Source organism: Argiope bruennichi, chromosome 10, assembly GCF_947563725.1.
Source record: "Argiope bruennichi chromosome 10, qqArgBrue1.1, whole genome shotgun sequence".
NCBI lineage: Eukaryota > Metazoa > Arthropoda > Arachnida > Araneae > Araneidae > Argiope > Argiope bruennichi.
This window is the reverse complement of record NC_079160.1, coordinates 27364137-27391289: the sequence shown is the minus strand read 5'-3', so window position 1 is coordinate 27391289 and position 27153 is coordinate 27364137. Positions and strand designations below refer to the sequence as shown.

Genomic DNA, 27153 nt, shown 5'->3' with positions numbered 1-27153 from the left:
GAATTTTCTGTGACTTGTACAAGGTTTGCTCTAAAATATTTCCTCAATAACCTCAGATGTTTTTCAAATTATTTTTTGTTTACTTTCTTAACTGCTTAAATTTCACTTAGCCGTTGCTTAACTCAGAAAAATTGTATGATAATACCGGAGAATATATTTCCCAATTTTAGGATGAACCCCTTTTACAAGTTACGGGAAGTTAATAATTTTAATAGAAAATATCTCCGTCAGTTTTACAGATAACTACATGAAATGTTTTCCTGTGTTTTTATTATGATATAGAATGCATTTTTCTATTTGGATTTTTTCACTGATTTTCTTTTAACTTCCTTCCCAGATTCGCCGCAGAGGCGCTATAAGTTGTTTCAATAAATTCAGCATAGTCACTTTATTATAGGAAAGCATTAAATCCACGGCTATACGAAACGTCGTTTTAAATTATATATATGTGCTATTAATGTTCTATAAGTAGTAAGCCAAACATATTAGAGTATCAGAGAATAAATAAATTCATGAAGGCATATATTTTAGTCAATAGATGCAAAATTTTATTCACAAAATACAATGATGATGATTTTATACAAATATGCAATCGATAACATGAATTTATATAATGTTCATGACGATTAAAAAGTAAATTTATTCATGTGAGCTCGATAGAAAAGACTCTTGTTATATCCCAAAGTCATGGCAAATCTTGAGTTTATCGGAGATTTATTGAGATCCCCAAATAAAAGAAGATGCCGGATCTTGTACAACAAGGGAAGCAAAGTTTCTGGTTCTGTGTAAGAATTTGCATCATGTATAATACAACAAGTAAGGTCTTTTACAATATACCCCACATCCTCATAGAAACACGTTCCAGTCACAGCCAGTAGAACTTTCGATTCCTCAAGCACCTGGTTTTTGGCCTCCTCTTTCGTTATGTTTCGGTTCTCTGACAGATGTGAGATCTTTACATCGAGAACTCTATTATGGATATTTGTCTGAAAATACTCTTTCTCCCTGCTGAGGATAACCAAGTTCCGGGTAGACTTGAGGAGATTCTTTCCCATCTCGCTTAAAATCTCCCTGCGCACACAAACAAGTATCTTACCAGGATACTCAGATTTTAGGATCTCCTCCACAAACACGATTATAGCTAATTCAGAATCCGTGAAAGGAGCACACTTCAGGAGTATCAACTGAGGGGAAGAAAGTTTTAAGAATTGGATAGCCTCTTGTGCTACGGTGGTGAAGGAATCTCTCTCCTTACTGGGAGGTAAGGCAATACTCTTCATAACATGACCTCGAGGGTTGAGAACAATATTGCACAGTGGTGACTCTGGAAGTTTCGCAAGGGCTTCATTCATCATCAGGACTTTTTTAATACTTGTCAGTCTTGTAATTTCTATGGGCATTGTTAGGTCGATGCCAGGAACTTCGAAAACAATGCTAAATAGGATTTTAAATTTGACCACATCTTTGAGATTGTCTACCTTCAAGAATTTTAAAAGTTCATTGCCGTGGTCGTGGATCTGCGAATATGGTCTCGTGCAGGAAGAGAGGACATAGCCAAGCATTTTAATACCACCTGCAGGAGAAGTGCCGAATTTTACAAGAACTATATAATCCTCAGTCGGGATTGTCTCTACTTCAGAATAATGAATAAAGCTTTCGCACAAAATTTTAACATAACGTCCATCATCTTTCGAATAATCTACGATCTTGCAGGTTTTGGTGTCCGTTTTTCTCTTCTTCAAGCACGTTGAGATATTGCTAAAACACTCAACCAACAGAAGGGGGAAATACGTATTATAATGCGTAAGATGATCCACGTAATTAAATCGCACTCGCTGGAGTTCAAAGCCCATTTCACAAGTTCTTACATTTCCAAACACATTAAATCCATATAGCCAATCTGTGTTCCTCTCAATGATGATGGGATATACATTATCTCTGTCGACTATCTTTTTTCCAATATTGTCTTTTATCTGTTTTGGAATCAGAGATTCAAAATGGAATCCTACTGTGGAATGATTGGGAGATCGCTCAGATGCAAATGAATTACACGGTCCGGTATTAGAAGGTATTACAAGAGGAGGGTTGTTGATTAGACGAGGTGGATAAGGCATGAATTGGCGTTTAACATTTACAGAAGAGTACTGATCATGGGTTGATTCAGGATGCCTGGACATTTGCGGATGAATTCCCTGCGACACAAAATGATGTTGTGGAGAAGAAGATGATGAAGCGTTAGCTGACAAATTGGGAAGTGAAAAGAGAGGCTGGCAATTTTTTACACCAGAAACGGAATTAACAGGATGAGGTTGAGGCACAGTAAGCAAATTACTTCTAAAAGACGGAGTAGGAAGTAAAGCAATTCTATTTCTTTTGGAAGTCGGTTGATTAAAATCCGAGTGACAAAATGGTTCATTAGAAGCATTAGTCTCTGAAGCTGATATTGCTCGTTTCCGATGAACACGAAGGGTTAGTTTTGCAGTTTCAGGAACACTGTGATGAGGACTGATTTCACCATTATTGAAAGAATCTAAATGTTTTTCAGAGTTTAAGTCTCTATTTAAAGGTGAGTTATTTCGAGTTAACCTAGGGTCATTGGGGCTTGTATTAACCGATCTTTGAAGATAGGGATTCCGCAAAGCTATATCATTATAAATATGAATGTCATGATTTTGGCGATTTTTGAGAGGAGTATGCATATTTTGCTCAAAATTAGAAGAAATAGGTGAAGCTCCCAATGCGTGTGACTGGAAATAAGAATTAAGTTGATGAATTGGTGGGTGAGTTATTACATTTTTATCTCTCTTCTTATACTCCTCATAACTTATTTTTCTAGCGTTTTTCTCGAATGCTGCGGTATCTTTACATTTTTTAACTCTCTTTGGAGGAGTTTCAAAAGTGTCGTCGTACGAGGTAGATGGATTACTAATATTTTCATTAGGTGCTGAAAAGTTGTGTGGAGACATTTCTGAATTCTTTGCAATGCACTCGTAATTCTTTTTATTTAAGTCTGATATGATATCTGTGCTTTCAACTGGTTTAATTTTGAGGAAATCTATTTGACGAAGATTTTCGAAAATACTTTCATCGATATTTATGTTTGACTTAACTATTGGATCAATTGGTGGATTCGACGAGACATTAATATTTGCAGTAGTCTTGACATTATTAAGTATCTGGCAAAGAAAATCTTTGGAGAGCAATTTTTCATTCGGATTTTCCACTGACTCTGTCGACAGACCGTTAGAAGTTTCACTTCTTTTATTGTAATCTAACGGCGGGAGACATATGGCAGGTGGGCAATTATCTTTTACAGAATTTTGGATATCCATCGGGGAATCTTCTATCTGAGAATTAGAGACACTCCCCGGCCATGATTCACTAACTTTTAAAGACGATTCAAAAAGAAAATTTGGAGAACTATTCTGCCGCATTCCAACACATAAACCATCACTATTTAATGAATTTTGCTTTTCTCTTTCATCAACAAACTTCCAGAATGGAGATGAAGCTGAGTTTGAATCCAAATGAGTAATATTTGGCTTGAAAAAATTCAGCAATGATGAGATTTTATTTGTAATTTCGTCAATGTTTAAATTAAATGATGGCTTTTCGTTTATTTGCAAATTTGATGATACTTCCCATTTTTCTGATAAATACAATTCTGATTTCTCTTGTGCGTGGAAACTTGTCGCTGATCTGTATAAGTTGAGAGCAGTTTTTGTGTGATATATTTCAAGCATGTCAGTTTTTTTATTACAATTCAAGTATTTAATCAATGGAGTTGCAAATGTTCCCGGTTTATATTCCGAATCACCATCGCCAAAAATATCATTACCAGAGATAGGAGAAATACTTATCCAATTAGATATATTTGTAAATAATGTTTTAGATGAGTTCTCAGCATTAGTTCCAATATTTGAGTCAGTACTTTCTTGCTGTATGTCTCCGTAATTTTGAAGTTCATTTTTGACAGAATTTTCCTGAAAATCCATCTTTTCTGGTTCACTCTTTCTAGAGAAGATGCCAGATGAAATTTCAGTACGACAAACAGAGGAAAGGCAAGGAACTACAATGTCACTTAATTCACAGTTTGCATTAGTGTTATTTTGCAAACTTTGTATTGGACGATCATCAGTATTCATACTTTTTGGTTCACCATGAGTAGAAAAATTGGAAACTGGTATAGGGTTATCACTCATTATGTCATTTTGCTCCATTTTTATAGTAACAGCATTCAGCAGGTGATTAACAACATTCGAGGCGATTGTCAAATATTTTGCATTACAATCTGAAACATTGCTGGAAATACAAACTTGGCCATCGACTCCTTTGTTATCATCAGTTTCTATATCCAGTCTAGATCTATAACGAGAATTAACAGTTGTGATGTCTGGGTGTAGACTGGCAATAATGTGAGATTTTTCAAAATTGATTTCAGTATTACTTTCACTTAACTCGGCTTTTATTTGAACATGGTTATCCAAAGGACGGACAGCATGAGGCTGATTTAAATTACCTTTATCACTTTTTTCATTCAGTATTCTATCCTCAGCTGCTGTATCATTGAATTCACAGTTTGCATTAGTGTTCTTTTGCAAACTTTGTATTGGATGAGCATCAGTATTCATGCTTATCGGTTCACCATGAGAAGAAAAATTGGGAGCTGGAATAGAATTATCACTAATTATGTCATTTTGCTCCACATTTATAGTAACAGCATTCAACGAGTGATTAACATCTGAGGCGTTTGTCACGTCTTTTGCATTGCAATCTGAAACATTGCTGGAAGTACAAACAAGGCCATCGACCCCTCCGCTATCATCAGTTTCTTTATCCAGTTCAGAGCTCAAATGAGAACCGTCAGTTGTGATTTCTGGATATCGATTGGCAACAATATGAGATTTTTCAAAATTTATTTCAGAATTATCTTCATTCAACTCACTCTGCTCGGCTTTAATTTGAACATGGTTATCCAAGGGACGGACAACATGAGACTGATTTAAATTAACTTTATCACTGTTTTCATTCAGTATTCTATCTTTAGCTGCTATATCACTGCATTCATATTTATCATTAGTATTACTTTGCAAACTTTTTATTGGATGATCATCAGTATTCATGCTTATCGGTTCACCATGAGAAGAAAAATTGTTAACTGGTATAGAGTTGATGATGTCATTTTGCTCCACTTTTATAGTAGCAGCATTCAACGAGTGATTAACAACATCTGAGGCGTTTGTGACGTATTTTGCATTACAATCTGAAACATTGCTGGAAGTACAAACTTGGCCTTCGGCTTCTCCGCTATCATCAGTTTCTTTATCCAGTTCAGAGCTCGAACGAGAATTATCAATAGTGATGTTTGAGTGTCGACTGGCAACAATATGAGATTTCTCAAAATTGATTTCAGTATTATTTTCACCCAACTCACTTCGCTCGACTTTTATTTGAATATGATTACCTACGTGACGGACAACATCAAAATGATTTAAATTAACTTTATCACTGTTTTCATTTAGTATTCTATCTTCAGCTGCTATATCACTGAATTCACAGTTTGCATTAGTGTTATTTTGCAAATTTTGTATTAGATGATCATCAATATTTATACTTTTTGGCTCATCACGAGAAGAAATATTGGAAACTGGTATAGGGTTATCACTCATTATGTCATTTTGCTCTACTTTTATAGTAAAAGCATTCAACGAGTGATTAACAACATCTGAGGCGTTTGTGAAGTCTTTTGCATTACAATCTGAAACATTGCTGAAAGTACAAACAAGGCCATCGACCCCTCTGCTATAATCAGTTTCTTTATCCATTTCAGAGCTCAAACGAGAATTATCAGTGATGATGTTTGGTTGTGGACTGGTAACAATATAAGATTTCCCAAAATTGATTTCAGTATTATTTTCACTTAACTCGGCTTTTATTTGAACATGGTTATCCAAAGGACGGACAGCATGAGACTGATTTAAATTATCTTTATCACTTTTTTCATTCAGTATTCTGTCTTCAGCTGCTTTATCACTAAATTCACAGTTTGCATTAGTATTATTTTCCAAACTATGAATTGGATGAGCATCAGTATTCATGCTTATCGGTTCACCATGAGAAGAAAAATTGGAAACTGGTATAGAGTTATCACTGATGATGTCATTTTGCTCCACTTTTATAGAAACAGCATTCAACGAGTGATTAACAACATCTGAGGCGTTTGTCACATCTTTTGCATTACAATCTGAAACATTGCCGGAAATACAAACTTGGCCATCGACTTCTCCGCTGTCATCAGTTTCTTTATCCAGTTCAGAGCTCAAACTAGAATTATCTGTTGTGATGTTTGGGTGTCGACTGACAACAATATGAGATTTCCCAAAATTGATTTCAGCATTATTTTCACTCCACTCACTTCGCTCGGCTTTTACTTGAACATGATTACCCAAGCGACGGTCAACATGAGACTGATTTAAATTATCTTTATCACTGTTTTCATTCAGTATTCTATCCTCAGCTGCTATATCACTGAATTCACAGTTTGCATTAGTGTTATTTTGCAAACTTTGTATTGGATGAACATCAGTATTCATGCTTATCGGTTCACCATGAGAAGAAAAATTGTTAACTGGTATAGAGTTGATGATGTCATTTTGCTCCACTTTTATAATAGCAGCATTCAACGAGTGATTAACAACATCTGAGGCGTTTGTGACGTCTTTTGCATTACAATCTGAAACTTTGCTGAAAGTACAAACTTGGCCCTCGGATTCTCCGCTATCATCAGTTTCCTTATCCAGTTCAGAGCTCAAACGAGAATTTTCAGTTGCGATGTTTGGGCTGGCAACAACATGAGATTTCCCAAAATTGCTTCCAGTATTATTTTCATTCAACTGACTCTGCTTGGCTTTTATTTGAACATAGTTATCCAAGGGACGGGCACCATGAGACTGATTTAAATTAACTTTATCACTGTTTTCCTTCATTATTATTCTATCTTCATCTTCCACTTCGGAAGGAAGGGAGTTTTCCGTGGGAGGATTGATTTTTTTACTATTGCAGATATAAGACATATTGGCACTGATATGACAGTTATTTTTACAGGTTTTCTTCTGTTCGGCTTTTACCTGAATAGTATGGCAATTTATGCCTGCCGCACTAACAATATCGGTAATGGTATTGGATTCATTACTTTTATCTTTAACAAGAAAATCATTATCTTCAAATGTTGTTTTTGGTTTGCCAGGTAATCTATTCCCAAGATGACTAGTCTTAGTAGGAGAGCAAAATAGTTTTACGACTGGATGAGATTCTTCAGTCAAGTCGATTAAATCAACTTTAACTTGTGTTTGGGGTTTTTCTATTACAATAACATCATCAGGAATTGTTGGCTCTATTGACTTAGGTGGATCATTTTCTTTAAGTTTTTTAGACTTTGCGGATACTAATTCTTTTTCAGCGCAACGCTTAAAAATTACACTAGAAGTGCCTGACGTTAAATCTTCCTTTTCGTCATCGATAAGCGTTCCCTCGGCTGGAAAAAGCGTAGTCGATCGTGGAAATCTTGTGTCTGGATAAATTATTTCTTCCTTTTTCAGTGGAAGATCCAATGCCTTCTGAGAGACAAGCTCTGTGGATGTTGACAATTCACCAAGTGTATCAGAAGTTCGGCAATGTTGAGTCATTGAACGTTCCTTCTCTTGTAAGGAATGTTTCACTTTTTTTGTCCTCCTTCTTTTTTTGTAACTCCATGGATCTTTTCTGGGCATCTGAAACATGTACAAACATAACTGAATTAATATTATATCTTTAAGCAGAATGAATAATCATTTAAATATTTTTTTTTCCATTTAAAACAGAAATATAAGCCATTCAAAAATTAAAGTATGCAGTGACCAAAACTGAGGAAAGTCTTTGGGTGGAAAAAGAATGTTATAGGTCATCATGAAACCGCAGACAGAACTTTTTGGTTGTCTTCAAAGCTGATATTTTGAATGTCTCTTTACATGCATACCTTTAGACAAAGACGGCGAAGAAAATACAATTACTTGACACTATCTCAGAATTTGCAAAGTGCACTTAAAGTTGCGAATTCTACGTTACTTACATTGATGAAATCTTTTTACAAGATATCTCGAACGTTGGAGAGAAAACGAAAGATTGTCACAAATCTTAAACTCATGAACCATCTGAAGACTGAACCATTGAAGAATGAATTGATTTCCTTTTTGTTTTAAATTTTTCGGCCTTTAAATGCCATACATTAATGTCAATATTTAAGGCGAAAGAATCTTACTTCCTGAGACGTATCATCTGTTAGGACCGCAGCAGCGCTTGATATAATTTTAAAACTTGTGTTTTTGCTTTAGATTACATTTGCTTATTTCAAACTGAAATTGAAAAAAGAAATAATAAAAGCATCTGTAAAAACAGAAAATACACGAACAAATAGGGCTGTGCCGATTTTCGATTTATCGAAAAAAAATCGGTATTTTGAAAAAATCGATTTTTAATTATGACAGTTTTTTGAAAAATATCGATCTATCGAAATCATGATGATGAATAATAGTTTACTATAAATCACGATACAATAAATTGATATTCACAATTAATTTGCGTTTTCGATTTCGGTTAGTGTTATTATTTATTTTTGTTACTCTTCTTTCTTATTGTCCTTTATACAAATTTTTGTCAAAATTTCTATAAATACTGTCACATTCTTATAAAAGTACTTGTTTTAAGCACGCCATTTTGGAATAAACTGTTTTCCGTTCTCTAACTGAATGATACCATTATGGGAAAATAATTGCGGTTATCAGAAGGTTGTGCTTTATTTAATCGCTAAATATTTATCTTCAGAAATAAAAAAAAAATTATAAATGCAGATTAAATTCACTATTTTATTCGCAGCTCGCATTTTCACACTTAAGCGTACTCGCATAAAAAAGAAAATAAATTCCGTTATATTTCCGCTTTTGCTTAGCGGCTCACGATAAATCGAGATACAATAAATCGATATTCAAAATTAATTTTCGATTTCATTTTTGTTGCTCTCCATTCTTTTTGACCTTCATACATAAATTTTTTAAATATTTCTATAAACACTGTCATGTTCTAATGTATGAAAATGCTTATTTTAAACGCAATGTTATAAATTGCAACATGTAGACATTCTTTGGCATTGATACACTTTACTAACGGGGGTTTAACAAAATTATTTTCTAACTAATTTTATTCAACAGAAGACAAATACTTTTATTATATAGATTGATACTCCTTTCATTTGGAGTCGTTCTGATCAGTCACTATGTTAAAAAGACACTATTTATAACTTATAATAGCTATAAATAAATAATGATATCACGATATATCGAAAAATATCGATATTGTTGGACGATATATCGCGGTGATGAACTCCGTCATCGCCCAGCCCTATTAACAAGTAAAATACTCATATTTTGAGGCTGCTCGGCAAGCAGTTCTAAAAGGCACCGAAATTCCCCTAATGTGTAAAATGAAATGATATACTAAAAAACAAAAAATAGTAATTTCTTACTTTCAACTTACTTATGAAAGAGCTGCTTTCCTAGCAACTCCGGTTTGACCCACTGATATATTTTTTTCTATACCTTTCTTAATAAAAGACTAAATTCACTTTCATTCCCTCATTATTTATTTTTCTCCGCTTTGTCTCAGTACGAGATTGGGTTTTGCTTCCTGCTTGTCACGTAAAACCAGCGAGAGATGTCTTTCCGAAACTTTCTCGAATATTCTCTAATACAGATTTTATCCTTGTCCACCTGCATAAAATTGTGACCTTGAATAAGGTCACGAATAATTCGAATGATGGCATCCTGGCATAGGGGTAGCACGTCTTCCCCGTGATCTGGGCGCCCCGGCTTCGAACATGGTTGTTTTTTACCCTGTGTTCGATCTGTGAGGTGTGTGAAAGAGCAACCCTGTAAAAAGGGGTCGTGTAAGCGAGTGTGTGAATGTCATCTTCATAATCCTGCCCTCGGGTGCTCAGGGGCCCTCAGAAGCTACTGCACCCCGATCTCTTGGACTTGATTTGAATTGGTGTTCAATCCAAGGGGGATAATCAACAACAACAACATAACTTGAATGACACTGACGAAAAATAGTTTTGAAATACAAATATCTCTAGAAGTGTAATATAAAATAGAACTTTTATGCATCTATTGGGAGAATACATATTTTAGACATCTTTTTTCAACCAGACTTTAAGCAAAATTTGTCAGGACAGAAGGTGTGTCCTTGATTCAAAATACTGTCACGTATGTGTTTTAGTGCGGAATTCAATGACACACACAAGAAGTAAAGTTAAACCAATTTATTAACTCAACTCTGAACTGAGAACACAGTGACTGCCAGATCTTCTGCTTTTATACTAGCAGGGAAAGTTCCAGAATACTTTTCTGCAGACAGTAAGAAAAGTCCAGAACACTTATCTGGTAAACTGAAGAAATGTCCAGAATCTTCTGGAACATGAAATAAAGGGAAACATAAAATCAATGAATTAGATATTTACACAGACTGTGAATCACATCGTCTCTAGCGGGATTCGAACTTACGGTCTCTTGATTAAGAGATCAGAGCCATGACCATTCTGCTATGGAGAGTCCACTATCTCTTTTCAATACGACAATATATTTGGAATCAACATTTCCGATGTATACTTGTGTACCAAATTTTATCTATTTATCTGTATACAATTTAAGTTATCGAGTTCACTTGTTTTCGAACAGACAGGGAATCCACTTTGTTTGTAAATCCATACACCAAATTTCTCCCGTTTAACTCAAAGCGTTTTTGAGTCGTTGTATTCACAGATAATAGACACACATGACGCCAAAAGTGTTTTTCGTATTCAGAGTCTGCAATGTAAAGATTCTTAAAAATCTTGAGTTCGTTTTTTTTTTTTTTTTTTTAATGATTACATTATTTTCTCTAATAATGATTATAATACTTTAATGATTATAATACTTTCTTTAATGATTACAATACAAGGGGGGGGAACGTAGCAAATTATCAAAACCTTTAATAAGGAGTGATCAACCTTTTTCACTACAGTGAAAAAAAACCCACTACTACCGGGAAAAACTTTGCTACAATGAAATATTATGCAAAAGTTGTATTATATTAGTCAAAAACAAGGTGCTAAAACTTTCACATATTTACAGAATTTAAGCCAAAATGCATTTCTTTCTCTTTTTAAATTTAATTTGAAGATAAATACGCATATGTAGGGCTCTGATTCTTTCGTCTATAGAACTGTCACTCCAATATTCACTTAATTTTCTATTGATAAATCTAAAAGCAATTTATACCTTATGTTGGTTGTTTAATATAAATGATACTAACTTTCATTATTTAATCATCTGGGCTGCGTACGAGTCAAGAGGCTTGATTAAAACTGTATTCTCTAAATCCATATTTTTTAAAGCGCTGCTTGTTTATTAGCTCACATGTCACTACTCATTGCTTCGTCAATTAGGATATTTTAGCAATCTTTAGTCACCAATAACATATTTTTTTTTTCTTCCAAAATTAAAAAAAAAAATCTTAGAATCTAGGACCTTTCGATAAGAGATAAATAAGGAAAAAAAAAAAATTAAAGAAATTCTAAGAAGATACGTAAGAGAAATTAAATAATAATAATAATAAAAACATTTTTTTAAATCGTAAACTATGCTAGGTGTAGAAAATACGGGCCTGTTTATTTATTTTGATATACATGAGAACATAGGTAAAATTACTCGAAATTACAACAGAGCTATTTTGAAACAAATTTCTTAGTTTTAGGCCGCTGTAACGTATGAGCAAGATTACTAAGTCAAAAGTCCAATTATTTTTAGTGCAAATCATTCATTTATTGCTATTGCAGACATTACAAATACTAATTTAAAATGTTTATTACAATTCAGTTGATATAAATTTTAGAAACCGGGATTTCCGGAATCCTTGTATTATTTCTCGCTCTCATCTATCATCTTCTTATCGCAACTGGACCGCGGTGGCCTAGTGGTAACATCTCGACTTCAGAGCCGGAAGGTTTGAGGTTCGAGACCCGATTCCACCGAATAACCATCGTGTAAGTGCGTCTGATGCACGTCAAATCCGTCAGGGACAAATGTCCACTTGCTGGTGTGGTGTGGAAGCTTGCAGGGTGGGTGCCAGTTCAACTGTCCACTTCATCTGACAGAGATTCAAAATTACGAGGTCCGTCCCAAACTAGCCCCAGTGTTGCTTTAAAAGGAACGCTAATAAAATTAAAATAATCATGTCTCAACCCAATTCAAGCAGGAAGTCCACCTTTTCTTGGTAATTCCGATAGATGGCACTGGTCGTTACACCACGATCCGATGACAAAGAGGGAGATTGCGTTGATGCTCCTCTGTCATGTCCAAATTTTGTTCTACACTAGTGAGTTCTTATTTAGCTCCGAAAGATGTAATTCACGACAGGACCATATGAACAGCAAATATATTTTTAATTGAGCAACATGCAACGGTTAATTCTCAGGCAGTTTCACTATAAAATCAAATATGCATTTTGTGCGTCTTTTTTTTTTTTTTTTCGATTGAAAAAGAAATTTGACACATAATTGCAATTGTAGTAAGAAGAACATACTAAATCTCAGTCGGTATGTTTATGAGTTATCGCTTTTACAGACATGTGAAAATACAGACTGTATCATTTGATAGTTTTGAAATGAAATAAATGTACACTTCAGATGTTAAACCTATATATCAAATTTTATTATCATAATACTATTACGTTATTATTGAGTAAAATGCCGAATTGTTGCTTTACAGTTATTTTATGTAAACAGCCAAACAGAAAGACATCATCTGAATGGATTATGTACAAAATTTGAAAGAAATCTAACAATTAGGTGTAACGGTCATATGCCAAATATCACCGTCTAGAGGTTAAAGCGCTTTTGAGTTAGCTTGTTCATACAGACATAATTTGCAAAATTGGTTTTTGGAACTGATGGAGGTTTGAAATGAAAAGATTCGTCAAAATCTCGATTTCGAATTTTCTGACGATTACAAGCAATACTTTCTCTTTATATGCCAGAAAGTAGAAAGCAAGTGCTTTCGCGTTCAAGAAATTTGCAGTTCAAATGAATGAATACTTGTAACATCATTTTTAATAAATACTTCATGGCATCATTTCTGTTTACAAAATTTAAATATACATTGTTGAAAGCGAATAACAATATTCCCATAAGCTGATTCATAATAGCATTCCACGGATGCGCGTCCCTTTTTTGCGAGTTCGAACCCCGCCAGCCGAAGATTCCCCGCGTGTGTGGTGGCTGATGCGCGTTAAATCTGTCGTGGTCACAACGCCCTCCATGTCGAGAGTAATACCACTGGGGGTACTGGATCAGGGGTGATCGTTCTTTGATTCAGATCTATATTAAAATCTGTGGATGAGTGAATGAAAGATATGAATTAAGTCCGTCCCCTAAAAAGGGTTGTGCGGGTGTGTAGCTAAGTCGTTCTCTTGGCCCTAGATGGCGTTACTGTAAAAACAAGAGACGTACCCTTGGCTTAAACCACAATTGACATCTTAAAGTCAGTGGGCTTGTCTAGACAAGAGCTATTAGAAACAACAACAACCATATTTTGATCTATTCAGAATGCAGCCTTTATTTTTTCTGCAGTTTCCTTGACTGACAGTTATAAAAACTGTACAGATAGATATACACAGCTCTAGTATGAGAAACTGGAAAGCCGAAGTGCCGAATTTTTCGATAATGTACTAGTAAAATATAAAAATTCTCGAAATTAAAATTTTTAAAAAATATTTCAGAGCTTGCCAGCAATTATTTATACTTATGACAGCAGCAGTAAAATGACTTTAAACAATGCTCACTATGAGGATCCTCTTTTAATAAACTGATCAGATTAGTTTCACATTTCAAAACATTTTTTAACATAATCACCATATTATGATTTATTTTAGTTGACTTTTTTTTAGCAACTTTGTGAAAATATTTTTACAAGAACCAAAATTTCTGCTGTTTAATTTTTCCTGATATTTTAGGTTTTACAAAAAAAAAAAAAAAAAAAAAACCGAATGTATATAAAATTTTTGTTCGTATCCTTCCTCTTATATATTATGTATTACATTCTTAATAATAATGAAATGTGCAAAAATATTATAATATAATAATGACAGTATGTGAAAATTATTTATATTCTTTTTAACTAAAATCTTCATGGAATAAGTCAGCCATCTGACTCTCCGACCCGCTACGAAGGCACATGGATTTAAAACATAAAACTGAATGACCGGACCGCTGCAACAGCAACATTGGCGGGAACTGTGGTTGAGTCCTAAGGGCCATCACCGGCCACGGTACAACCCTCCCCGAAGGGAGTACGTCCCGTCATCGATGGGAGGAGTCAGACCACCCCACCTATTTGTGTACCCTCCAGGATGGCGAGATGGTAGTGGGACAGATGCGTACAACCATTTGCGTACAACTCATAAAAAAAGCCAATAAATCACGCGTAGCTCTTTGAAAAAAGGGGGTAGGGAGTAATTAGTCTAGGTTTGCTAAAACATATGTTATCTGTTGGCAAAAGTATTTGGCGAGAAAATATATTGGTATTTTAACTAAATTTTGATGCTTAAACACAGGGAAAAAACTTTTGTCTCTATGTGTATATGCTGGTTCTGTACACACCAGGCCGTCTGCCTATCAAATTTGACAAATATATATTTTGGAGGGTAGGAAAGTGATTTTTTGAATTTTTAATTAGAATTTTAATTTATCAAAAAATAAGAGAATTATTTGATAACTTTGATAACTTTCTAAAAATTTACAGTAAAAAATAGTTTTTACTTCCAAATCATATGAATTCTCTGCATTATTCATTCAAAATCAAAGTATGCTAAATATAGTTCTCATGAAATGAAAATCAATAAACTTAAAAAAAATCCGAAATAGAAATTCCATTCTAAAAAAAAATTACTAATAGCAATATACTAATAGGAAATTATTCATTTTATTTTAATTACAAGATTGCAAATTTCTATAATGGAAATACTATAATGGAATACTGAAGATTTAATCGAAGTTTCATGTATTATGAATGAAAGTAAATTACAGAAATAGAAGTGAATGTTCACTTATATAGTTATGAAGAAATAAAACATCTCTTTAAAAACTTCTTTAATGTTACAGCAAGAGTTTCTTCTGCAATGCAGTAAAAGAAGTCTGACTTTATTTTTTTAAATAAAGAAACTAATGTTCTAAATTCATTTGCTCTTAAAATCTTATATGGATCTCGACTGGACTTCTGAAAACTATGGGCTCATTGTGAGATAACCAGACTTTTTCCATAGCAAAATATCTGCAAATTGTGCATTGTTTTCACGAAAAAAATCGCTTAAGAACGTCCGAATCAATGGGAAAATCGAAACATGCCCTTGAAGCCATTTCTATTAAATATAATTAAATTCCCAAGAGATTTGAATCTACTATAAAGGAGCTGTTATGTCAACAGTCCAAAAAAAATTATTTAAATAATTCTAATCTGGGGGGAGGAGGGGACAAGATTTTTAAATAGGTAAAGTTGGCAATTGTCAAGGAACCCCTCAGCTCTTGATAATTTTTAATAGTTGTAGAAATGTAAATAGTTTTATACTTTCATTTAATGACAGTGGGCCGTGCAGTCAAATTTATTCAAGTTAAATTATATATTAATTTTGAGACTTTATTCTAGTAATATTCCTAATTACCATTTACTCGTTATGCTATTTTATAATTCTAAAAAATTTGAAGCTTTACAGTTTAAAGAAATATATTCCCTCCTTTTACAATATTGTTTAGAGTGTTATAGAAAGTTTTCTTTTGTTTTCGATATTTTGCTTAAAATTAATTTTACGTCTTGACAGTGCACTTTTTTTATTTGTACAATATTGAAATGGACTTTTTAGAAAGGGATTTGCGACTTCAGTTTTCAAAATTTACTACTTAAAATTGCTGAATAAAAATTAAATTAAAATCAATAAAAAATTTGGAGGAAAAAAGGGGCTTCGAGATTTGCATTATCTCAAGGCCCCTGGAAGGTTTAAAACGGCCATGAATTCTTTTGAAATTAGAAATAATTACATTGTTTAAGATATGGAAAAAAACGCATAGCTAATCAGTAAACATTTCAATAAAGGGGTAGATGTATATTGTTGAAGAGTATTTTACCAGAACTTCATTCAACACTATTTTTAATGACTTTTTGTACATATAAGAACGATCTTTAATGAAATTAAAGTTTCTGAAGAACATATACTACATATATTAATGTAAAAATCCTTTTTCTTAATTTTGTTTTATATTTAACAGTAGATTTCGATTATAGTTTAATGAATAGTGCAACTAGAAGAAAATTAAATTTGAATTCAGCTAATATTTCCTACAAATTTTCGCAGGTACAAATGATCAGTTAGCAAAATATTAATATACTTCTGATTTAGTAAGCTGTTTATTTTACGCACCTTATATTTAAAATATTTCATACATAAAATGCAAAGTCGTATAATGAACAAATAATTTATCTTTATCAGAGTAGAGATTTTTGAAAAAAAAATGTAACAACATTTAAATTAAATCTACGATGATAAACAGAAAAGTTTAAATTTGAATGGCGTTCTACTCTGGAAACTGATTTTTTTTAAAACAAATACAAATCCCTCCTTACAAATCCTTCCAATTCCACTAACCTCATTTAATTGTACTTTAAATTTAAGAAATAATTTTTAATTGCCTATATTTAAATAACGAACTTATTGAATTAAATAAACGAATGAAGAAGAAATAAATCAAAAATTAATGATACGCAAACTCTTTCGTTTAATGCAAAACGTTATATTTATGTAAAGTAATGCATTTATATCTGAAATCTAGAAAAAATGATTATTATTTCGAAGTGGGTACACTATTTATATGAGCAGAAATATCATTCAACAATGTTTTTATCTTACATTTTTAAATATATACATTGAAAAGCAATCCATCTTTCATAAAAAGCAAAGTGGAAATGACTCCTACAGTATTAAAACGCATGAAATTATATTAATGAACGTATCGTTAAGTATTCGAAATTGTGTCAAACATCAGGCTAACTCTCGCCAATTATGACACTTTTAGATAACGTTTAAGATGTTGTAACCTCTTCCAGAACTGAACCTTATCAGTAACACAACCGCATTGTAAACGAGACAACTGACTGACAGTTTTATGATTCGTACGCAAAGTGTATTGTACGCAAAAGTCATACAACCTGGCGAGATCCAACCACCACGCCGGAAGCATTTCATCCTCATTTCGAGGTGCCCCCCCCCCGGAGGTTATCTTCATGGAATAAATAAATAAAAAAAAATTGCACTTATTCAATTTCAGATAATTATACGTTTTATATATTATTTTTCAAACATTTTTTTTTTTTTTTTGCAAATATTCTAATTAATATATACAATACAAGAAGATAAGTGTCCATCTAAGCGGGCTTTTAGCCTGCCAATCATATTTCAGAATTGATTGTCATAAATTTACTGATAAATGAAGTACAAAATTTATTGCACATTGGAAAAGTGTTTAAGAATGAAATCTGTTTACTTTTAGAGGAAATCTTTCCTATTCATACTGTTTACCAACATCTGAACAATAATTCCACCACCCAACAAATAAACACAAAAATATTTACAGCAATAATAGAATGTACTACTAAAAAAATATCTTTTTTGTTGTTGTTATTTTTTAATAAGATCCTGGTCATGGTTCTTTCAGACAGCATATTTATTTCGCACGTACAAATGCATATATAAAGTAAAGATCAATAAACAATGTCAGAGTATTTTCAATTCAATATTATAAGAACACAGTTAAATCTCCAAGGACTCGCATGGATGAAGAATGTGAGTGATTGGAATGAGGGAAAAGAGGACCGTAATCACACAGATATTCATCCGCACAAAAAAAAATTGTAGAAAAATAGTTGTCTCGTTTCATCCAAATAGTATCGGAATAAAAGAAACTGCTAAGTGACAGCAAAATTGTATAAATTTTCAGTCTGCAGTAAAAATTCACCTGCAAATTGGCAGAATGCATGCACACACACACACACCTATATATATATATATATATATATACACACACATATATATATAAACACACATATATATAAACACACACACATATATATATACACACACACACATAAACACACACACACACACACACATATATATATATATAATAAAGATGAATAAACGATGACTTTTATTTTCAATTCAATATTATAAGAAAACAGTCAAATAAAGGAAATAAGGTCTCCCATTAAGTCCCTTGCTCTAATGTCAATTTTTTCTGCACCAAGTTAAATGGGCTATGTCCCTTCAACACAATGCTTGGTCAAATAATCAAATCTCCACTCCCAAACCGGTCTCTTTCTCTCACTCTGGTATTAGTAGATAGTTAGCAGAACCCTGTTTCCTCTTGATAAACTTACGTCCAGAACAATGTTCAAGCTGAATATGGATTCAATAAAGGACAAAAAGGTGTCTCATCAAGTCCCTTGCTCTAGTGTCAATTTATTTTGTCCAAGTTAAATGGGCTATGTCCCTTCAACATAATGATTGGTCAATCAAATCTCCACAACCAAACCGGTCTCTTCTTGGGTATCAATAGATAGTTAGCAGGGTCTTGTTTCCTCTTGATAAACGTACGTCCAGTAAGAATGATAAAGCTGAATATAGATTCAATAAAGGACAAAAAGGTCTCTCATCAAGTCCCTTGCTCTAGTGTCAATTTATTTTGCACCAAGTTAAACGGACTATGTCTCTTCAACATAATGATTAGTCAAATCATCAAATCTCCACTAACAAACTGATCTCTCCCTCTCTGGTATTAATAGATAGTTAGCAGGCTCCAGTTCCCTCTTCATAAACATACATCCAGTAAGAATGGTTAAGCTGAATCCGAATTTAATAAAGGACAATAAGGTCTCCCATTAAAGTTATTTGTTCCAGGATCAATTTTTTCAAAATCAAGTTAAACGGGCTCTTATATAAATAGAAGTGAAAAGATGCATATCAACTGTCCTAAAATTCACACGAGAGTTGGAGATTGGATTCTTCCAACATTATTGGTAAGTAATTCACAATATGTCGTCATTGGAGATGCTCTTCTTAGCGCCATTATTCCTTTGTATTTGGAATGCTTTTTGACAAAGCTAAATATTAATTTCTTTTTCTCATCTATTAATTACCGGAAGCTAAAATTCCAACTTCATTTTTAATGAAGTTTAATCATTTTCCTTAAACTTAATAATAGTTAATCAGCAATATTAAAAATTTAAAGGAAATGCGACAGCTGGATAAAAGATTGCAGAAATTAAACTAAAGAGAAATTCAAGAATATCAAAAGAACATTATCCGATTATTAGACATGAGCAAAATTGTTTTAGGTAGAAATATAATTGATTGTTAAAAAAAAACAAGAATTTTCATTTATATTCTTTTAAGAAAGGATTCTAATTCCACAAAATTGTTCACGCTCAGCTCGTAAAAGATTTGACATTTGTACTAGGTTTCATTCTTTTATTTAACTAAAGGGCATTAAATTGCCCTACCAATGTGTTTTTTAACCCCTAAAAACAAAGTTAAACTTAATTATGTGTTCCTTTATTACTTTTACAGTTGGGCGATTTTAATTAATGTAATCATTAAAATAGCAGACAATTAATATAATGATTAAAATCGCTGAAAACTCAAACGTGAAAAAAAAAAAAAAAAACCCTTTTATCTGTACCTTATTTCTCTACCTACTTTCACAAACATATGAATTTTAGAGAGAGAAAATAACATACTAGTAATCTGTTCACATGATGCCAATATAAAATTACATAACATATTTTCAACAGTGCGTGAACGAAAAGTTGAAAATTTTGGAATTTTAATTTCGATTTATTTTATCCCAGGAGGCATAGTTTGTACAAAGAAAAAGTGGTAAGAGATGCGTAAATCTACATCAAGACACAACAGCAAAAGAGACCAAAAATTTTCCCTTCAATGATTATACTATGAAATTTTGATGGGATTTCTTTGATATGTGTAGACTTAAGCATGAGAATCTTAGGTTTGTTTGAAAGTTATGCGTGGATGTTAGGGACTTTTATCCCTTCACTTGGAGTGTGAAAAAAAATATTTTAAAACTGAAATCAGAAATTTTATAGAGCGCGTGTTAAAAACAATTAAATAAATAGTGGAAATTATATCAGGAAATAAGAGAACATTTTCGAATGAAGTTAACATGGGCTAGTTTAAGATAAAAAAATTGGAAATTAATTTTAATGGAATAAGATTTTTTATTATATATATATATATATATATATATATATATATATATATATAAACATAATTTTTGTAAGCAGAGTCGTGGCCGAAGACAGGGAAGACACTTTGAATTTTTAACTTCGTTCTATTTCCATCCCGGGAGGCATGATTTATGTACAAGCAGAAGCGACGAGCACAACACAGAACGACACAAAACGAAATGAGGGATTTCCTACATGTGTCGACCTCAGGCAAAGGAATCTTTTAGAAGAATTTGTTTAGGTCAGCAATTTTTTATCCCTTCACTCGGAGCATGGGAACTACTGACCAAAGCATTTTTACAGAGCTTTCTGTTGCATTAATTTAATAGAAAAAGTGGAATGGAATCAGGAAATAAGAGAATATTCTAGAAAGCAGTTAATATGTGCTGAATTGCGCTAAAAATTGGGAAATTAACTAAGTTTAAATTAGATTTTAAAATATTATATATATATGGAATTGTTTATAAGCTTTCTCCCAGTTTGTCATTAAAAATAAGGATATATAGTTATGAAAGGATTTTTAAGAGAAAAAAAAATAACGACTTTTTAAAAAAAAATTATATTTTACAAATTCTTTTCTCAGATAAGGAAATAAAATGGAAAATTATACCCCCCTCCCCATTAAACTTTCATTTTTTTCACTCACTGCACATTAATTTTTGATCTTTAATGATTCTATACTATCATAACTCAAATTAACCTTAAAAAACGACAGAAAATATCAATCCTTCCTTCTTTGCTCATTAAGTGCTTATCTAATATTTGAAGGGCCTCAAAATAATGATTGAAAAAAAGTAACACCTAAGAATCTGAAAATGTACAAGATAAAACATTTTACCTTTTTAATCAGATTTTTAAAGGGGGGGGGGAACTCCATTTTTTCTTATTCTGTTATTTTTTTTAGCAAAATATTCTTTTGCACATAACTTATTACATAAACATTGAATTATTAAATTTTCTGACGCTTCCTAACCCAAAAATTTTCGGATTCTGATTTAGAAAATTAAATATTATTTCTCTTTTCTTTTCGATGCTTTTTTTATACACAAAAATTAGATGACAAAAATCAAATTCTTGGCAAAGAGCAATCTATGGTTCTATACCAGAAAAATAAATGGCGCTGTGGTAAATTTTTAATTCTTATTTTTGTTGTTGGCCCAAAGAAATCGAAATTTTAAAACAAAGCGAGAAATGAATTGAAATAAAATTCTGTATCAATGCTTATTTGTTTTCATTAAACGATTTACGAAGAGAATACAAATTTCTCGTCACAGTATAAGGGGAAGGTGTCTTACAGTCAGTTATGCCACATATGATGTCGGAACATCCAACCAATAAAAAGGTTAAAAAATCTCCATTATCCATAAGAGTATTATCGTGTTACTTATAATGAAAACAAAAGGACTAATCAAATGTCACAGTACATTGCTCTGTGTTCAGATAGGGGGGAAAAAAATAAAAATAAAAAAACTTCCCACAATTCTTTTTACAGACAACGTCAATGGGTATGCTCTATAGGTTAATGAAAGAATAATAGAATCACAGTTTAAACAATTAAACATTTTTATTAAGAGATATATATAAAATGTAAATAACATCAATTTGAAACGACTTCATTAATATTCGCATCTAATATTTTAGATCATTATAACTTCAACTTGACATAACACTTAAAAAAAAATGACAGAAAATACTATAATACTAAATACAAAGTTAATATTTAACTTAAAATAAACTAATACAAAAAGCACTTCAATAAACTAATACAAATGCTCTAATAAAATAAATTAATACAAAATAAACTAATGTTTAACAACTAAATTTCTATAACTTTGCTTTCTTAGAGTCAACCTCAGGTAAGAAATAGTAAATACATAAAGAAACATTTTTTAATAAATAAAGAAAAAAAAAAAAAGATTAATCGTGACAGAATTTTAACATTTTTTTAACTCGTTTCCTTAAATCAAAATATATAAAATAAAAATGTATCTTTGTGTAAATTTCAATTAGTCTCAGTTATAGAAATTTGGTTAAAAAATTACATAACAAATATGTCGAAGAATAACTATTTTGAGCAAATTACATTAGATTAAACGCACACATAATTAAACGCACTTTCAACCTTTAATATACAGTATAAAAATGGCTACTAATTTCAAGCATTTTCATTAAATTTCACAATTCAAATATAATTAGCTTAATATCAATCTATAATAAGAACACATACATCAATATAATCATAAACATGTAAAAAAAAAAGCATGACATTCCTGAACTTTTAATATGCAGTTCAAATATCTTTTCACTTTCTCATTAATTTTACAAATCAAATTCAATTAGCTTTATATTAATTTAAGTAACAGCATATACATCAGCACTCTTAAACCTTGGAAGCAGAATCTATATCCAATTACGTTAAAGAAAAAAATCGGGCTCTGCTTAAATAATTGATAAAAAATAAAATTAATTACAAAAGTTATAAAATAAAAATTTATAACTTTTGTAATTTAATTAATTTTACTTTTTACTAATTCTTCTATTCTTTAATATTACTAATTCTTGTTTACTAATTCTAATTCTGTGGATGCAAACTCATGGGGAGTGGCAGGAATGCTACAGCTACAGATCAGATCAGGATCATCAGGTGGAAACTGGGGTGCGGGAATCTAGAGGCAACGCAGGTCAACTGGCCAGCGGAATGGGTTATTCTGCACACGGTCCCTTTTTATCATTCCAATTTATTTTTGTCAGTTCCCTAGCTCTAGGTCGCAAGCAAAGACCACCTTTTTCTCAGGCTCCTAGGCTGCAGTCTCGCTATCGTGTGTCCAATGCAGTTCAGGAAGCTAGGTTTCGAGTGGTTATTCTGTACTTAACTTTTCTATCATTTTTTCATTAATGATAAGCTCGTGCATCAGTCTACAAAATTGCAGGCCGCAAGTTATAGACAAAGCCGTTCTCCAAACTGTTATTTTGGGAATCAACATCTCAAGAATTAACAATCTCTCTATCACGCCTATGGAAAAAAAAAAAGAAAAATCTTATTCTTTTGCGTGCCAGAAAAGAAAAAGAGTGTCCTCTCTAAAGCAGAGGTTGCTTGAGGACAATGAAAGGTCATGCTTATATCAGGAAGATCACATGACCCCAATGGGACAATAACAAATAGTTCTCCCATCGGAACACTGTCTCATTAGTCACGCCATCTTCCTGAGGAAGATGTGGCTTTCTATTACACTCAATAATTGGCCTCGTGTGAGCACTGCTTAAAAAACGTACAGCACCATCAAAAATTGCAATACCGCTAAGTTGCCAAATTTAAGTTGACATTCATTAGCCAACTAAAATTAATGAAAGGTTGATTGAAAGAAGTAAAAAAGTTGCCAAAAATGTTTGCCACTATCCAATCACAACATAACAATTAAAAGCACTCTCTTAGTTTTCAGGTTTCCAAATATCAAAGTTATAATGAGAAAGAGTTGTCCCATAGGGACACTGTCTCATAAATCACGCCATCTTCCTGAGGAAGATGTGGCTTTCTATTACACCCAATAATTGACCTCGTGTGAGCACTGCTTAAAACACGTGCAGCGCCATCAAAAATTGCAATACCGCTAAGTTGCCAAATTTAAGTTGACATTCATTAGCCAGCTAAAATTAATGAAAGGTTGATTGAAAGAAGTCAGAAAATTGTCAAAAAAGTTCGCCACTATCCAATCCCAGCATAACAATTAAAAGTACTCCCTTAGTTTCCAGGTGTCCAAATATCAAAGTTATAATGAGAAATAGTTGTCCCATAGGGACACTGTCTCATAAATCACGCCACCTTCCTGAGGAAGATGTGGCTTTCTATTACACCCAATAATTGGCCTCGTATGAGCACTGCTTAAAACACGTGCAGCACCATCAAAAATTGCAATACCGCTAAGTTGCCAAATTTAAGTTGACATTCATTAGCCAGCTAAAATTAATGAAAGGTTGATTGAAAGAAGTCAGAAAATTGTCAAAAAAGTTCGCCACTATCCAATCACAGCATAACAATAAAAAGTACTCCCTTAGTTTCCAGGTGTCCAAATATCAAAGTTATAATGAGAAATAGTTGTCCCATAGGGACACTGTCTCATAAATCACGCCACCTTCCTGAGGAAGATGTGGCTTTCTATTACACCCAATAATTGGCCTCGTATGAGCACAGCTTAAAACACGTGCAGCACCATCAAAAATTGCAATATCGCTAACTTGCCAAATCTAAGATGACATTCCTTAGCCAGCTAAAATTAATGAAAAGTTAATTGAAAGAAGTCAAAAAGTTGTCAAAAAAAGTTTGTCACCATCCAATCACAGCATAACAATTAAAAGTACTCCCTTAGTTTCCAGGTGTCTAAATATCAAAGTTATAATAATGTGAAAGATTCCTTCTAACAGTGGGGGTTCAAATTAACAAAGTTTAATCAGAGATGTTGTCCAAATAACGTTTATAGAAGCAATATTGACCAATTTTAGAACTCAAGGGACGAAAGGTCAAAAGGAGAGAATTTTTCACTTGTACGGCTGTGTCTTATATATGGGAATCCTATTCACATCCTATTCTTGAAGTATTCACTTTGCTGACATATTCCAAGAATTGCTCTTACAAACAATGCTCAAAAGTGAAGTTTTGATTATCAAAAACTCATCCAAAAGTAAATTTAAGAAAATGCCGAATAAGGACTAAATAATTAAAATGTAAATACAGATGATTTTTATTAAGTCAAAATTAATTTCTATTATACTTTGTCAGTACAACAACATATATACAGTTAATATGCAAACAGGACGCCCCATGATTGCATGGAACTCGTGCAATTCATCATGGAACATGGTCAATTCCCTTCATATATAAAGAGATATAGCAAGGCACCCAAAGAACTGTACAAATGGAATCTGAAACCTACCCTACCTATTCTTCACCATGGAATGCCACTTGACAGCTTCTTTTCCCCTGAAGAAGCCGATAGGTGAAAACATTCGTACCTGAATCGGTAAATTAACAAAAACCACCAATTTAGTACCAAAATAATCAAGGCAATTCCATTCTAGGTAGACCAAAATTACTTTAAGTATCTTCCATAGCCATACCCACAACAATTCCAATGTTCTAATTTAGCCTCCTTTCCTTAAATACCTCTATGATATAACAAGATCCTTCTAGCATCTATTCCAATTCTGGTGACAGCCCTCACTCAATTACCTACAAGTCAACTCTTTCCTTATGCTTATACAACAAAATATTTGTTTAGCTTCTACCTCATTATCCGGCTGACTGTTTCTTCACAAGATTAAACAGAAGTCTGAGAAAAGTGCTAGCAACTGTGTTGCTGGTATCTTGTGTTTCCAACAAGTTTAATTTTGTGTTTGTGTGTCTGTAAAGATATTGCCGTTTCCCATGTTCTTATTTTTTACTGTCTTATTGTGTGGTAGGATATGAAATTTTCTCTGTACAGTATAGTGCTTACGTCAATAAACTCCCCTAGTTAGAATCGTTCTTTTGACGTGGTGACTCCTCTGGATACCCTAAACCAGCACTAATTTTTTAAAAAAGCTAAAGAATTTAAAAAATAAAAGCCTTTTGTTGTTTTAACAAGTTTTTAGCGCTCCCATTTTTACTGGATAAACTATCGAAAACAATAGATATTTCCTTTCAAATTATTGAATTATCTGAAACTTTAAGAATAATTTATACTGATTTATTTATCTTTCCTGGGACATTCTTGCCTGCTTTTTGTTGGCGCTTTATTATTGAGCAATAGTTCCTTTTATTCACAATTTAGAATGTTTTGTTATTTCATTATATGAAATGCATTGTGATACACAAGGTTTGTTATAAATTTCCTGCAAACTTCACAAAATCATAATAAAAAAAGTAATGCTCGAAAAAAATTGCAGTTTGCAGAATATGTTCAAAAGGTTTTGGATCTTTTTCCCATTAAAAATGACCAACAGATCACTGAGATGGCTTATGCAAATCAGAAAAACACAGCATAGTATCTTAACACAGCGCAGCGCATTTTACTTTACAGCAAAAGATGTTCAACATGATCACTACCGCAAGGTATTAAGCAAGGGAGCGCATAACTACACCTATTACAGCTGAATGCATCGATGCCACCGATACTCCATTTAATGGCATCTTTCAGTTCCACCAAAAGGAGCTAGAGAGCCCCGGTAAACACAAGACTTTAAAATATATTAACAACCAAAAGTCTACTAGAATAAGATCTGGCGATCATGACAGCCATTTAATCATACATCCTCGACTTATCACTCGGTCCTCAGCGAATGTGTCTAAGAGGAACGCCTTGACAGAACGAACAACGTGAGACGGGGTAACATCTTGCATGAAGCTGATCGTACGTTTTTGCTGCAGGATGCCCAACATGGTCACGCAAAAGCGTAAGATACTGTTCTGACGAAACAGGCTATCCGAATAGTAAGTAACGAAACAGGATTTCCAAAGCTTTCCAAAAAAGAAAGGGCCGAAGTGAAGGGCGAGGTGAAACCACAGCAGACACAAGCGAATAATGTAAAGGTGTGTTCATACACTCACAAGGGTTTCATGTTGCACAGATGTGAATGTTTTGCTTATTGACACGAGCATGCAATGAAAAGTAGGCTTCACCTGGCCACATAATGTTCGACAATCATGGTGGGTCACGTTCCGTTTATGTAAGCACTCATGTTGCAAAGGCTTGTCTTTCATCGGAAT

The 27153-nt window shown here is 32.9% G+C and overlaps 1 protein-coding gene across 1 annotated transcript in view; it reads right to left on the bottom strand.

Annotated features, from left to right (window-relative positions):
* Positions 1–577: 577 nt before the first annotated feature.
* The window catches only part of LOC129988161 (uncharacterized), a 59209-nt gene continuing 32633 nt past the window's right edge, over positions 578–27153 (bottom strand). Inside the window, exon 3 of the mRNA XM_056096314.1 lies at positions 578–7769. Within this exon, the coding sequence (XP_055952289.1) occupies positions 627–7769 (7143 nt within the window). The 3' untranslated portion in view covers positions 578–626. The remainder of the gene's footprint in view (positions 7770–27153) is intronic.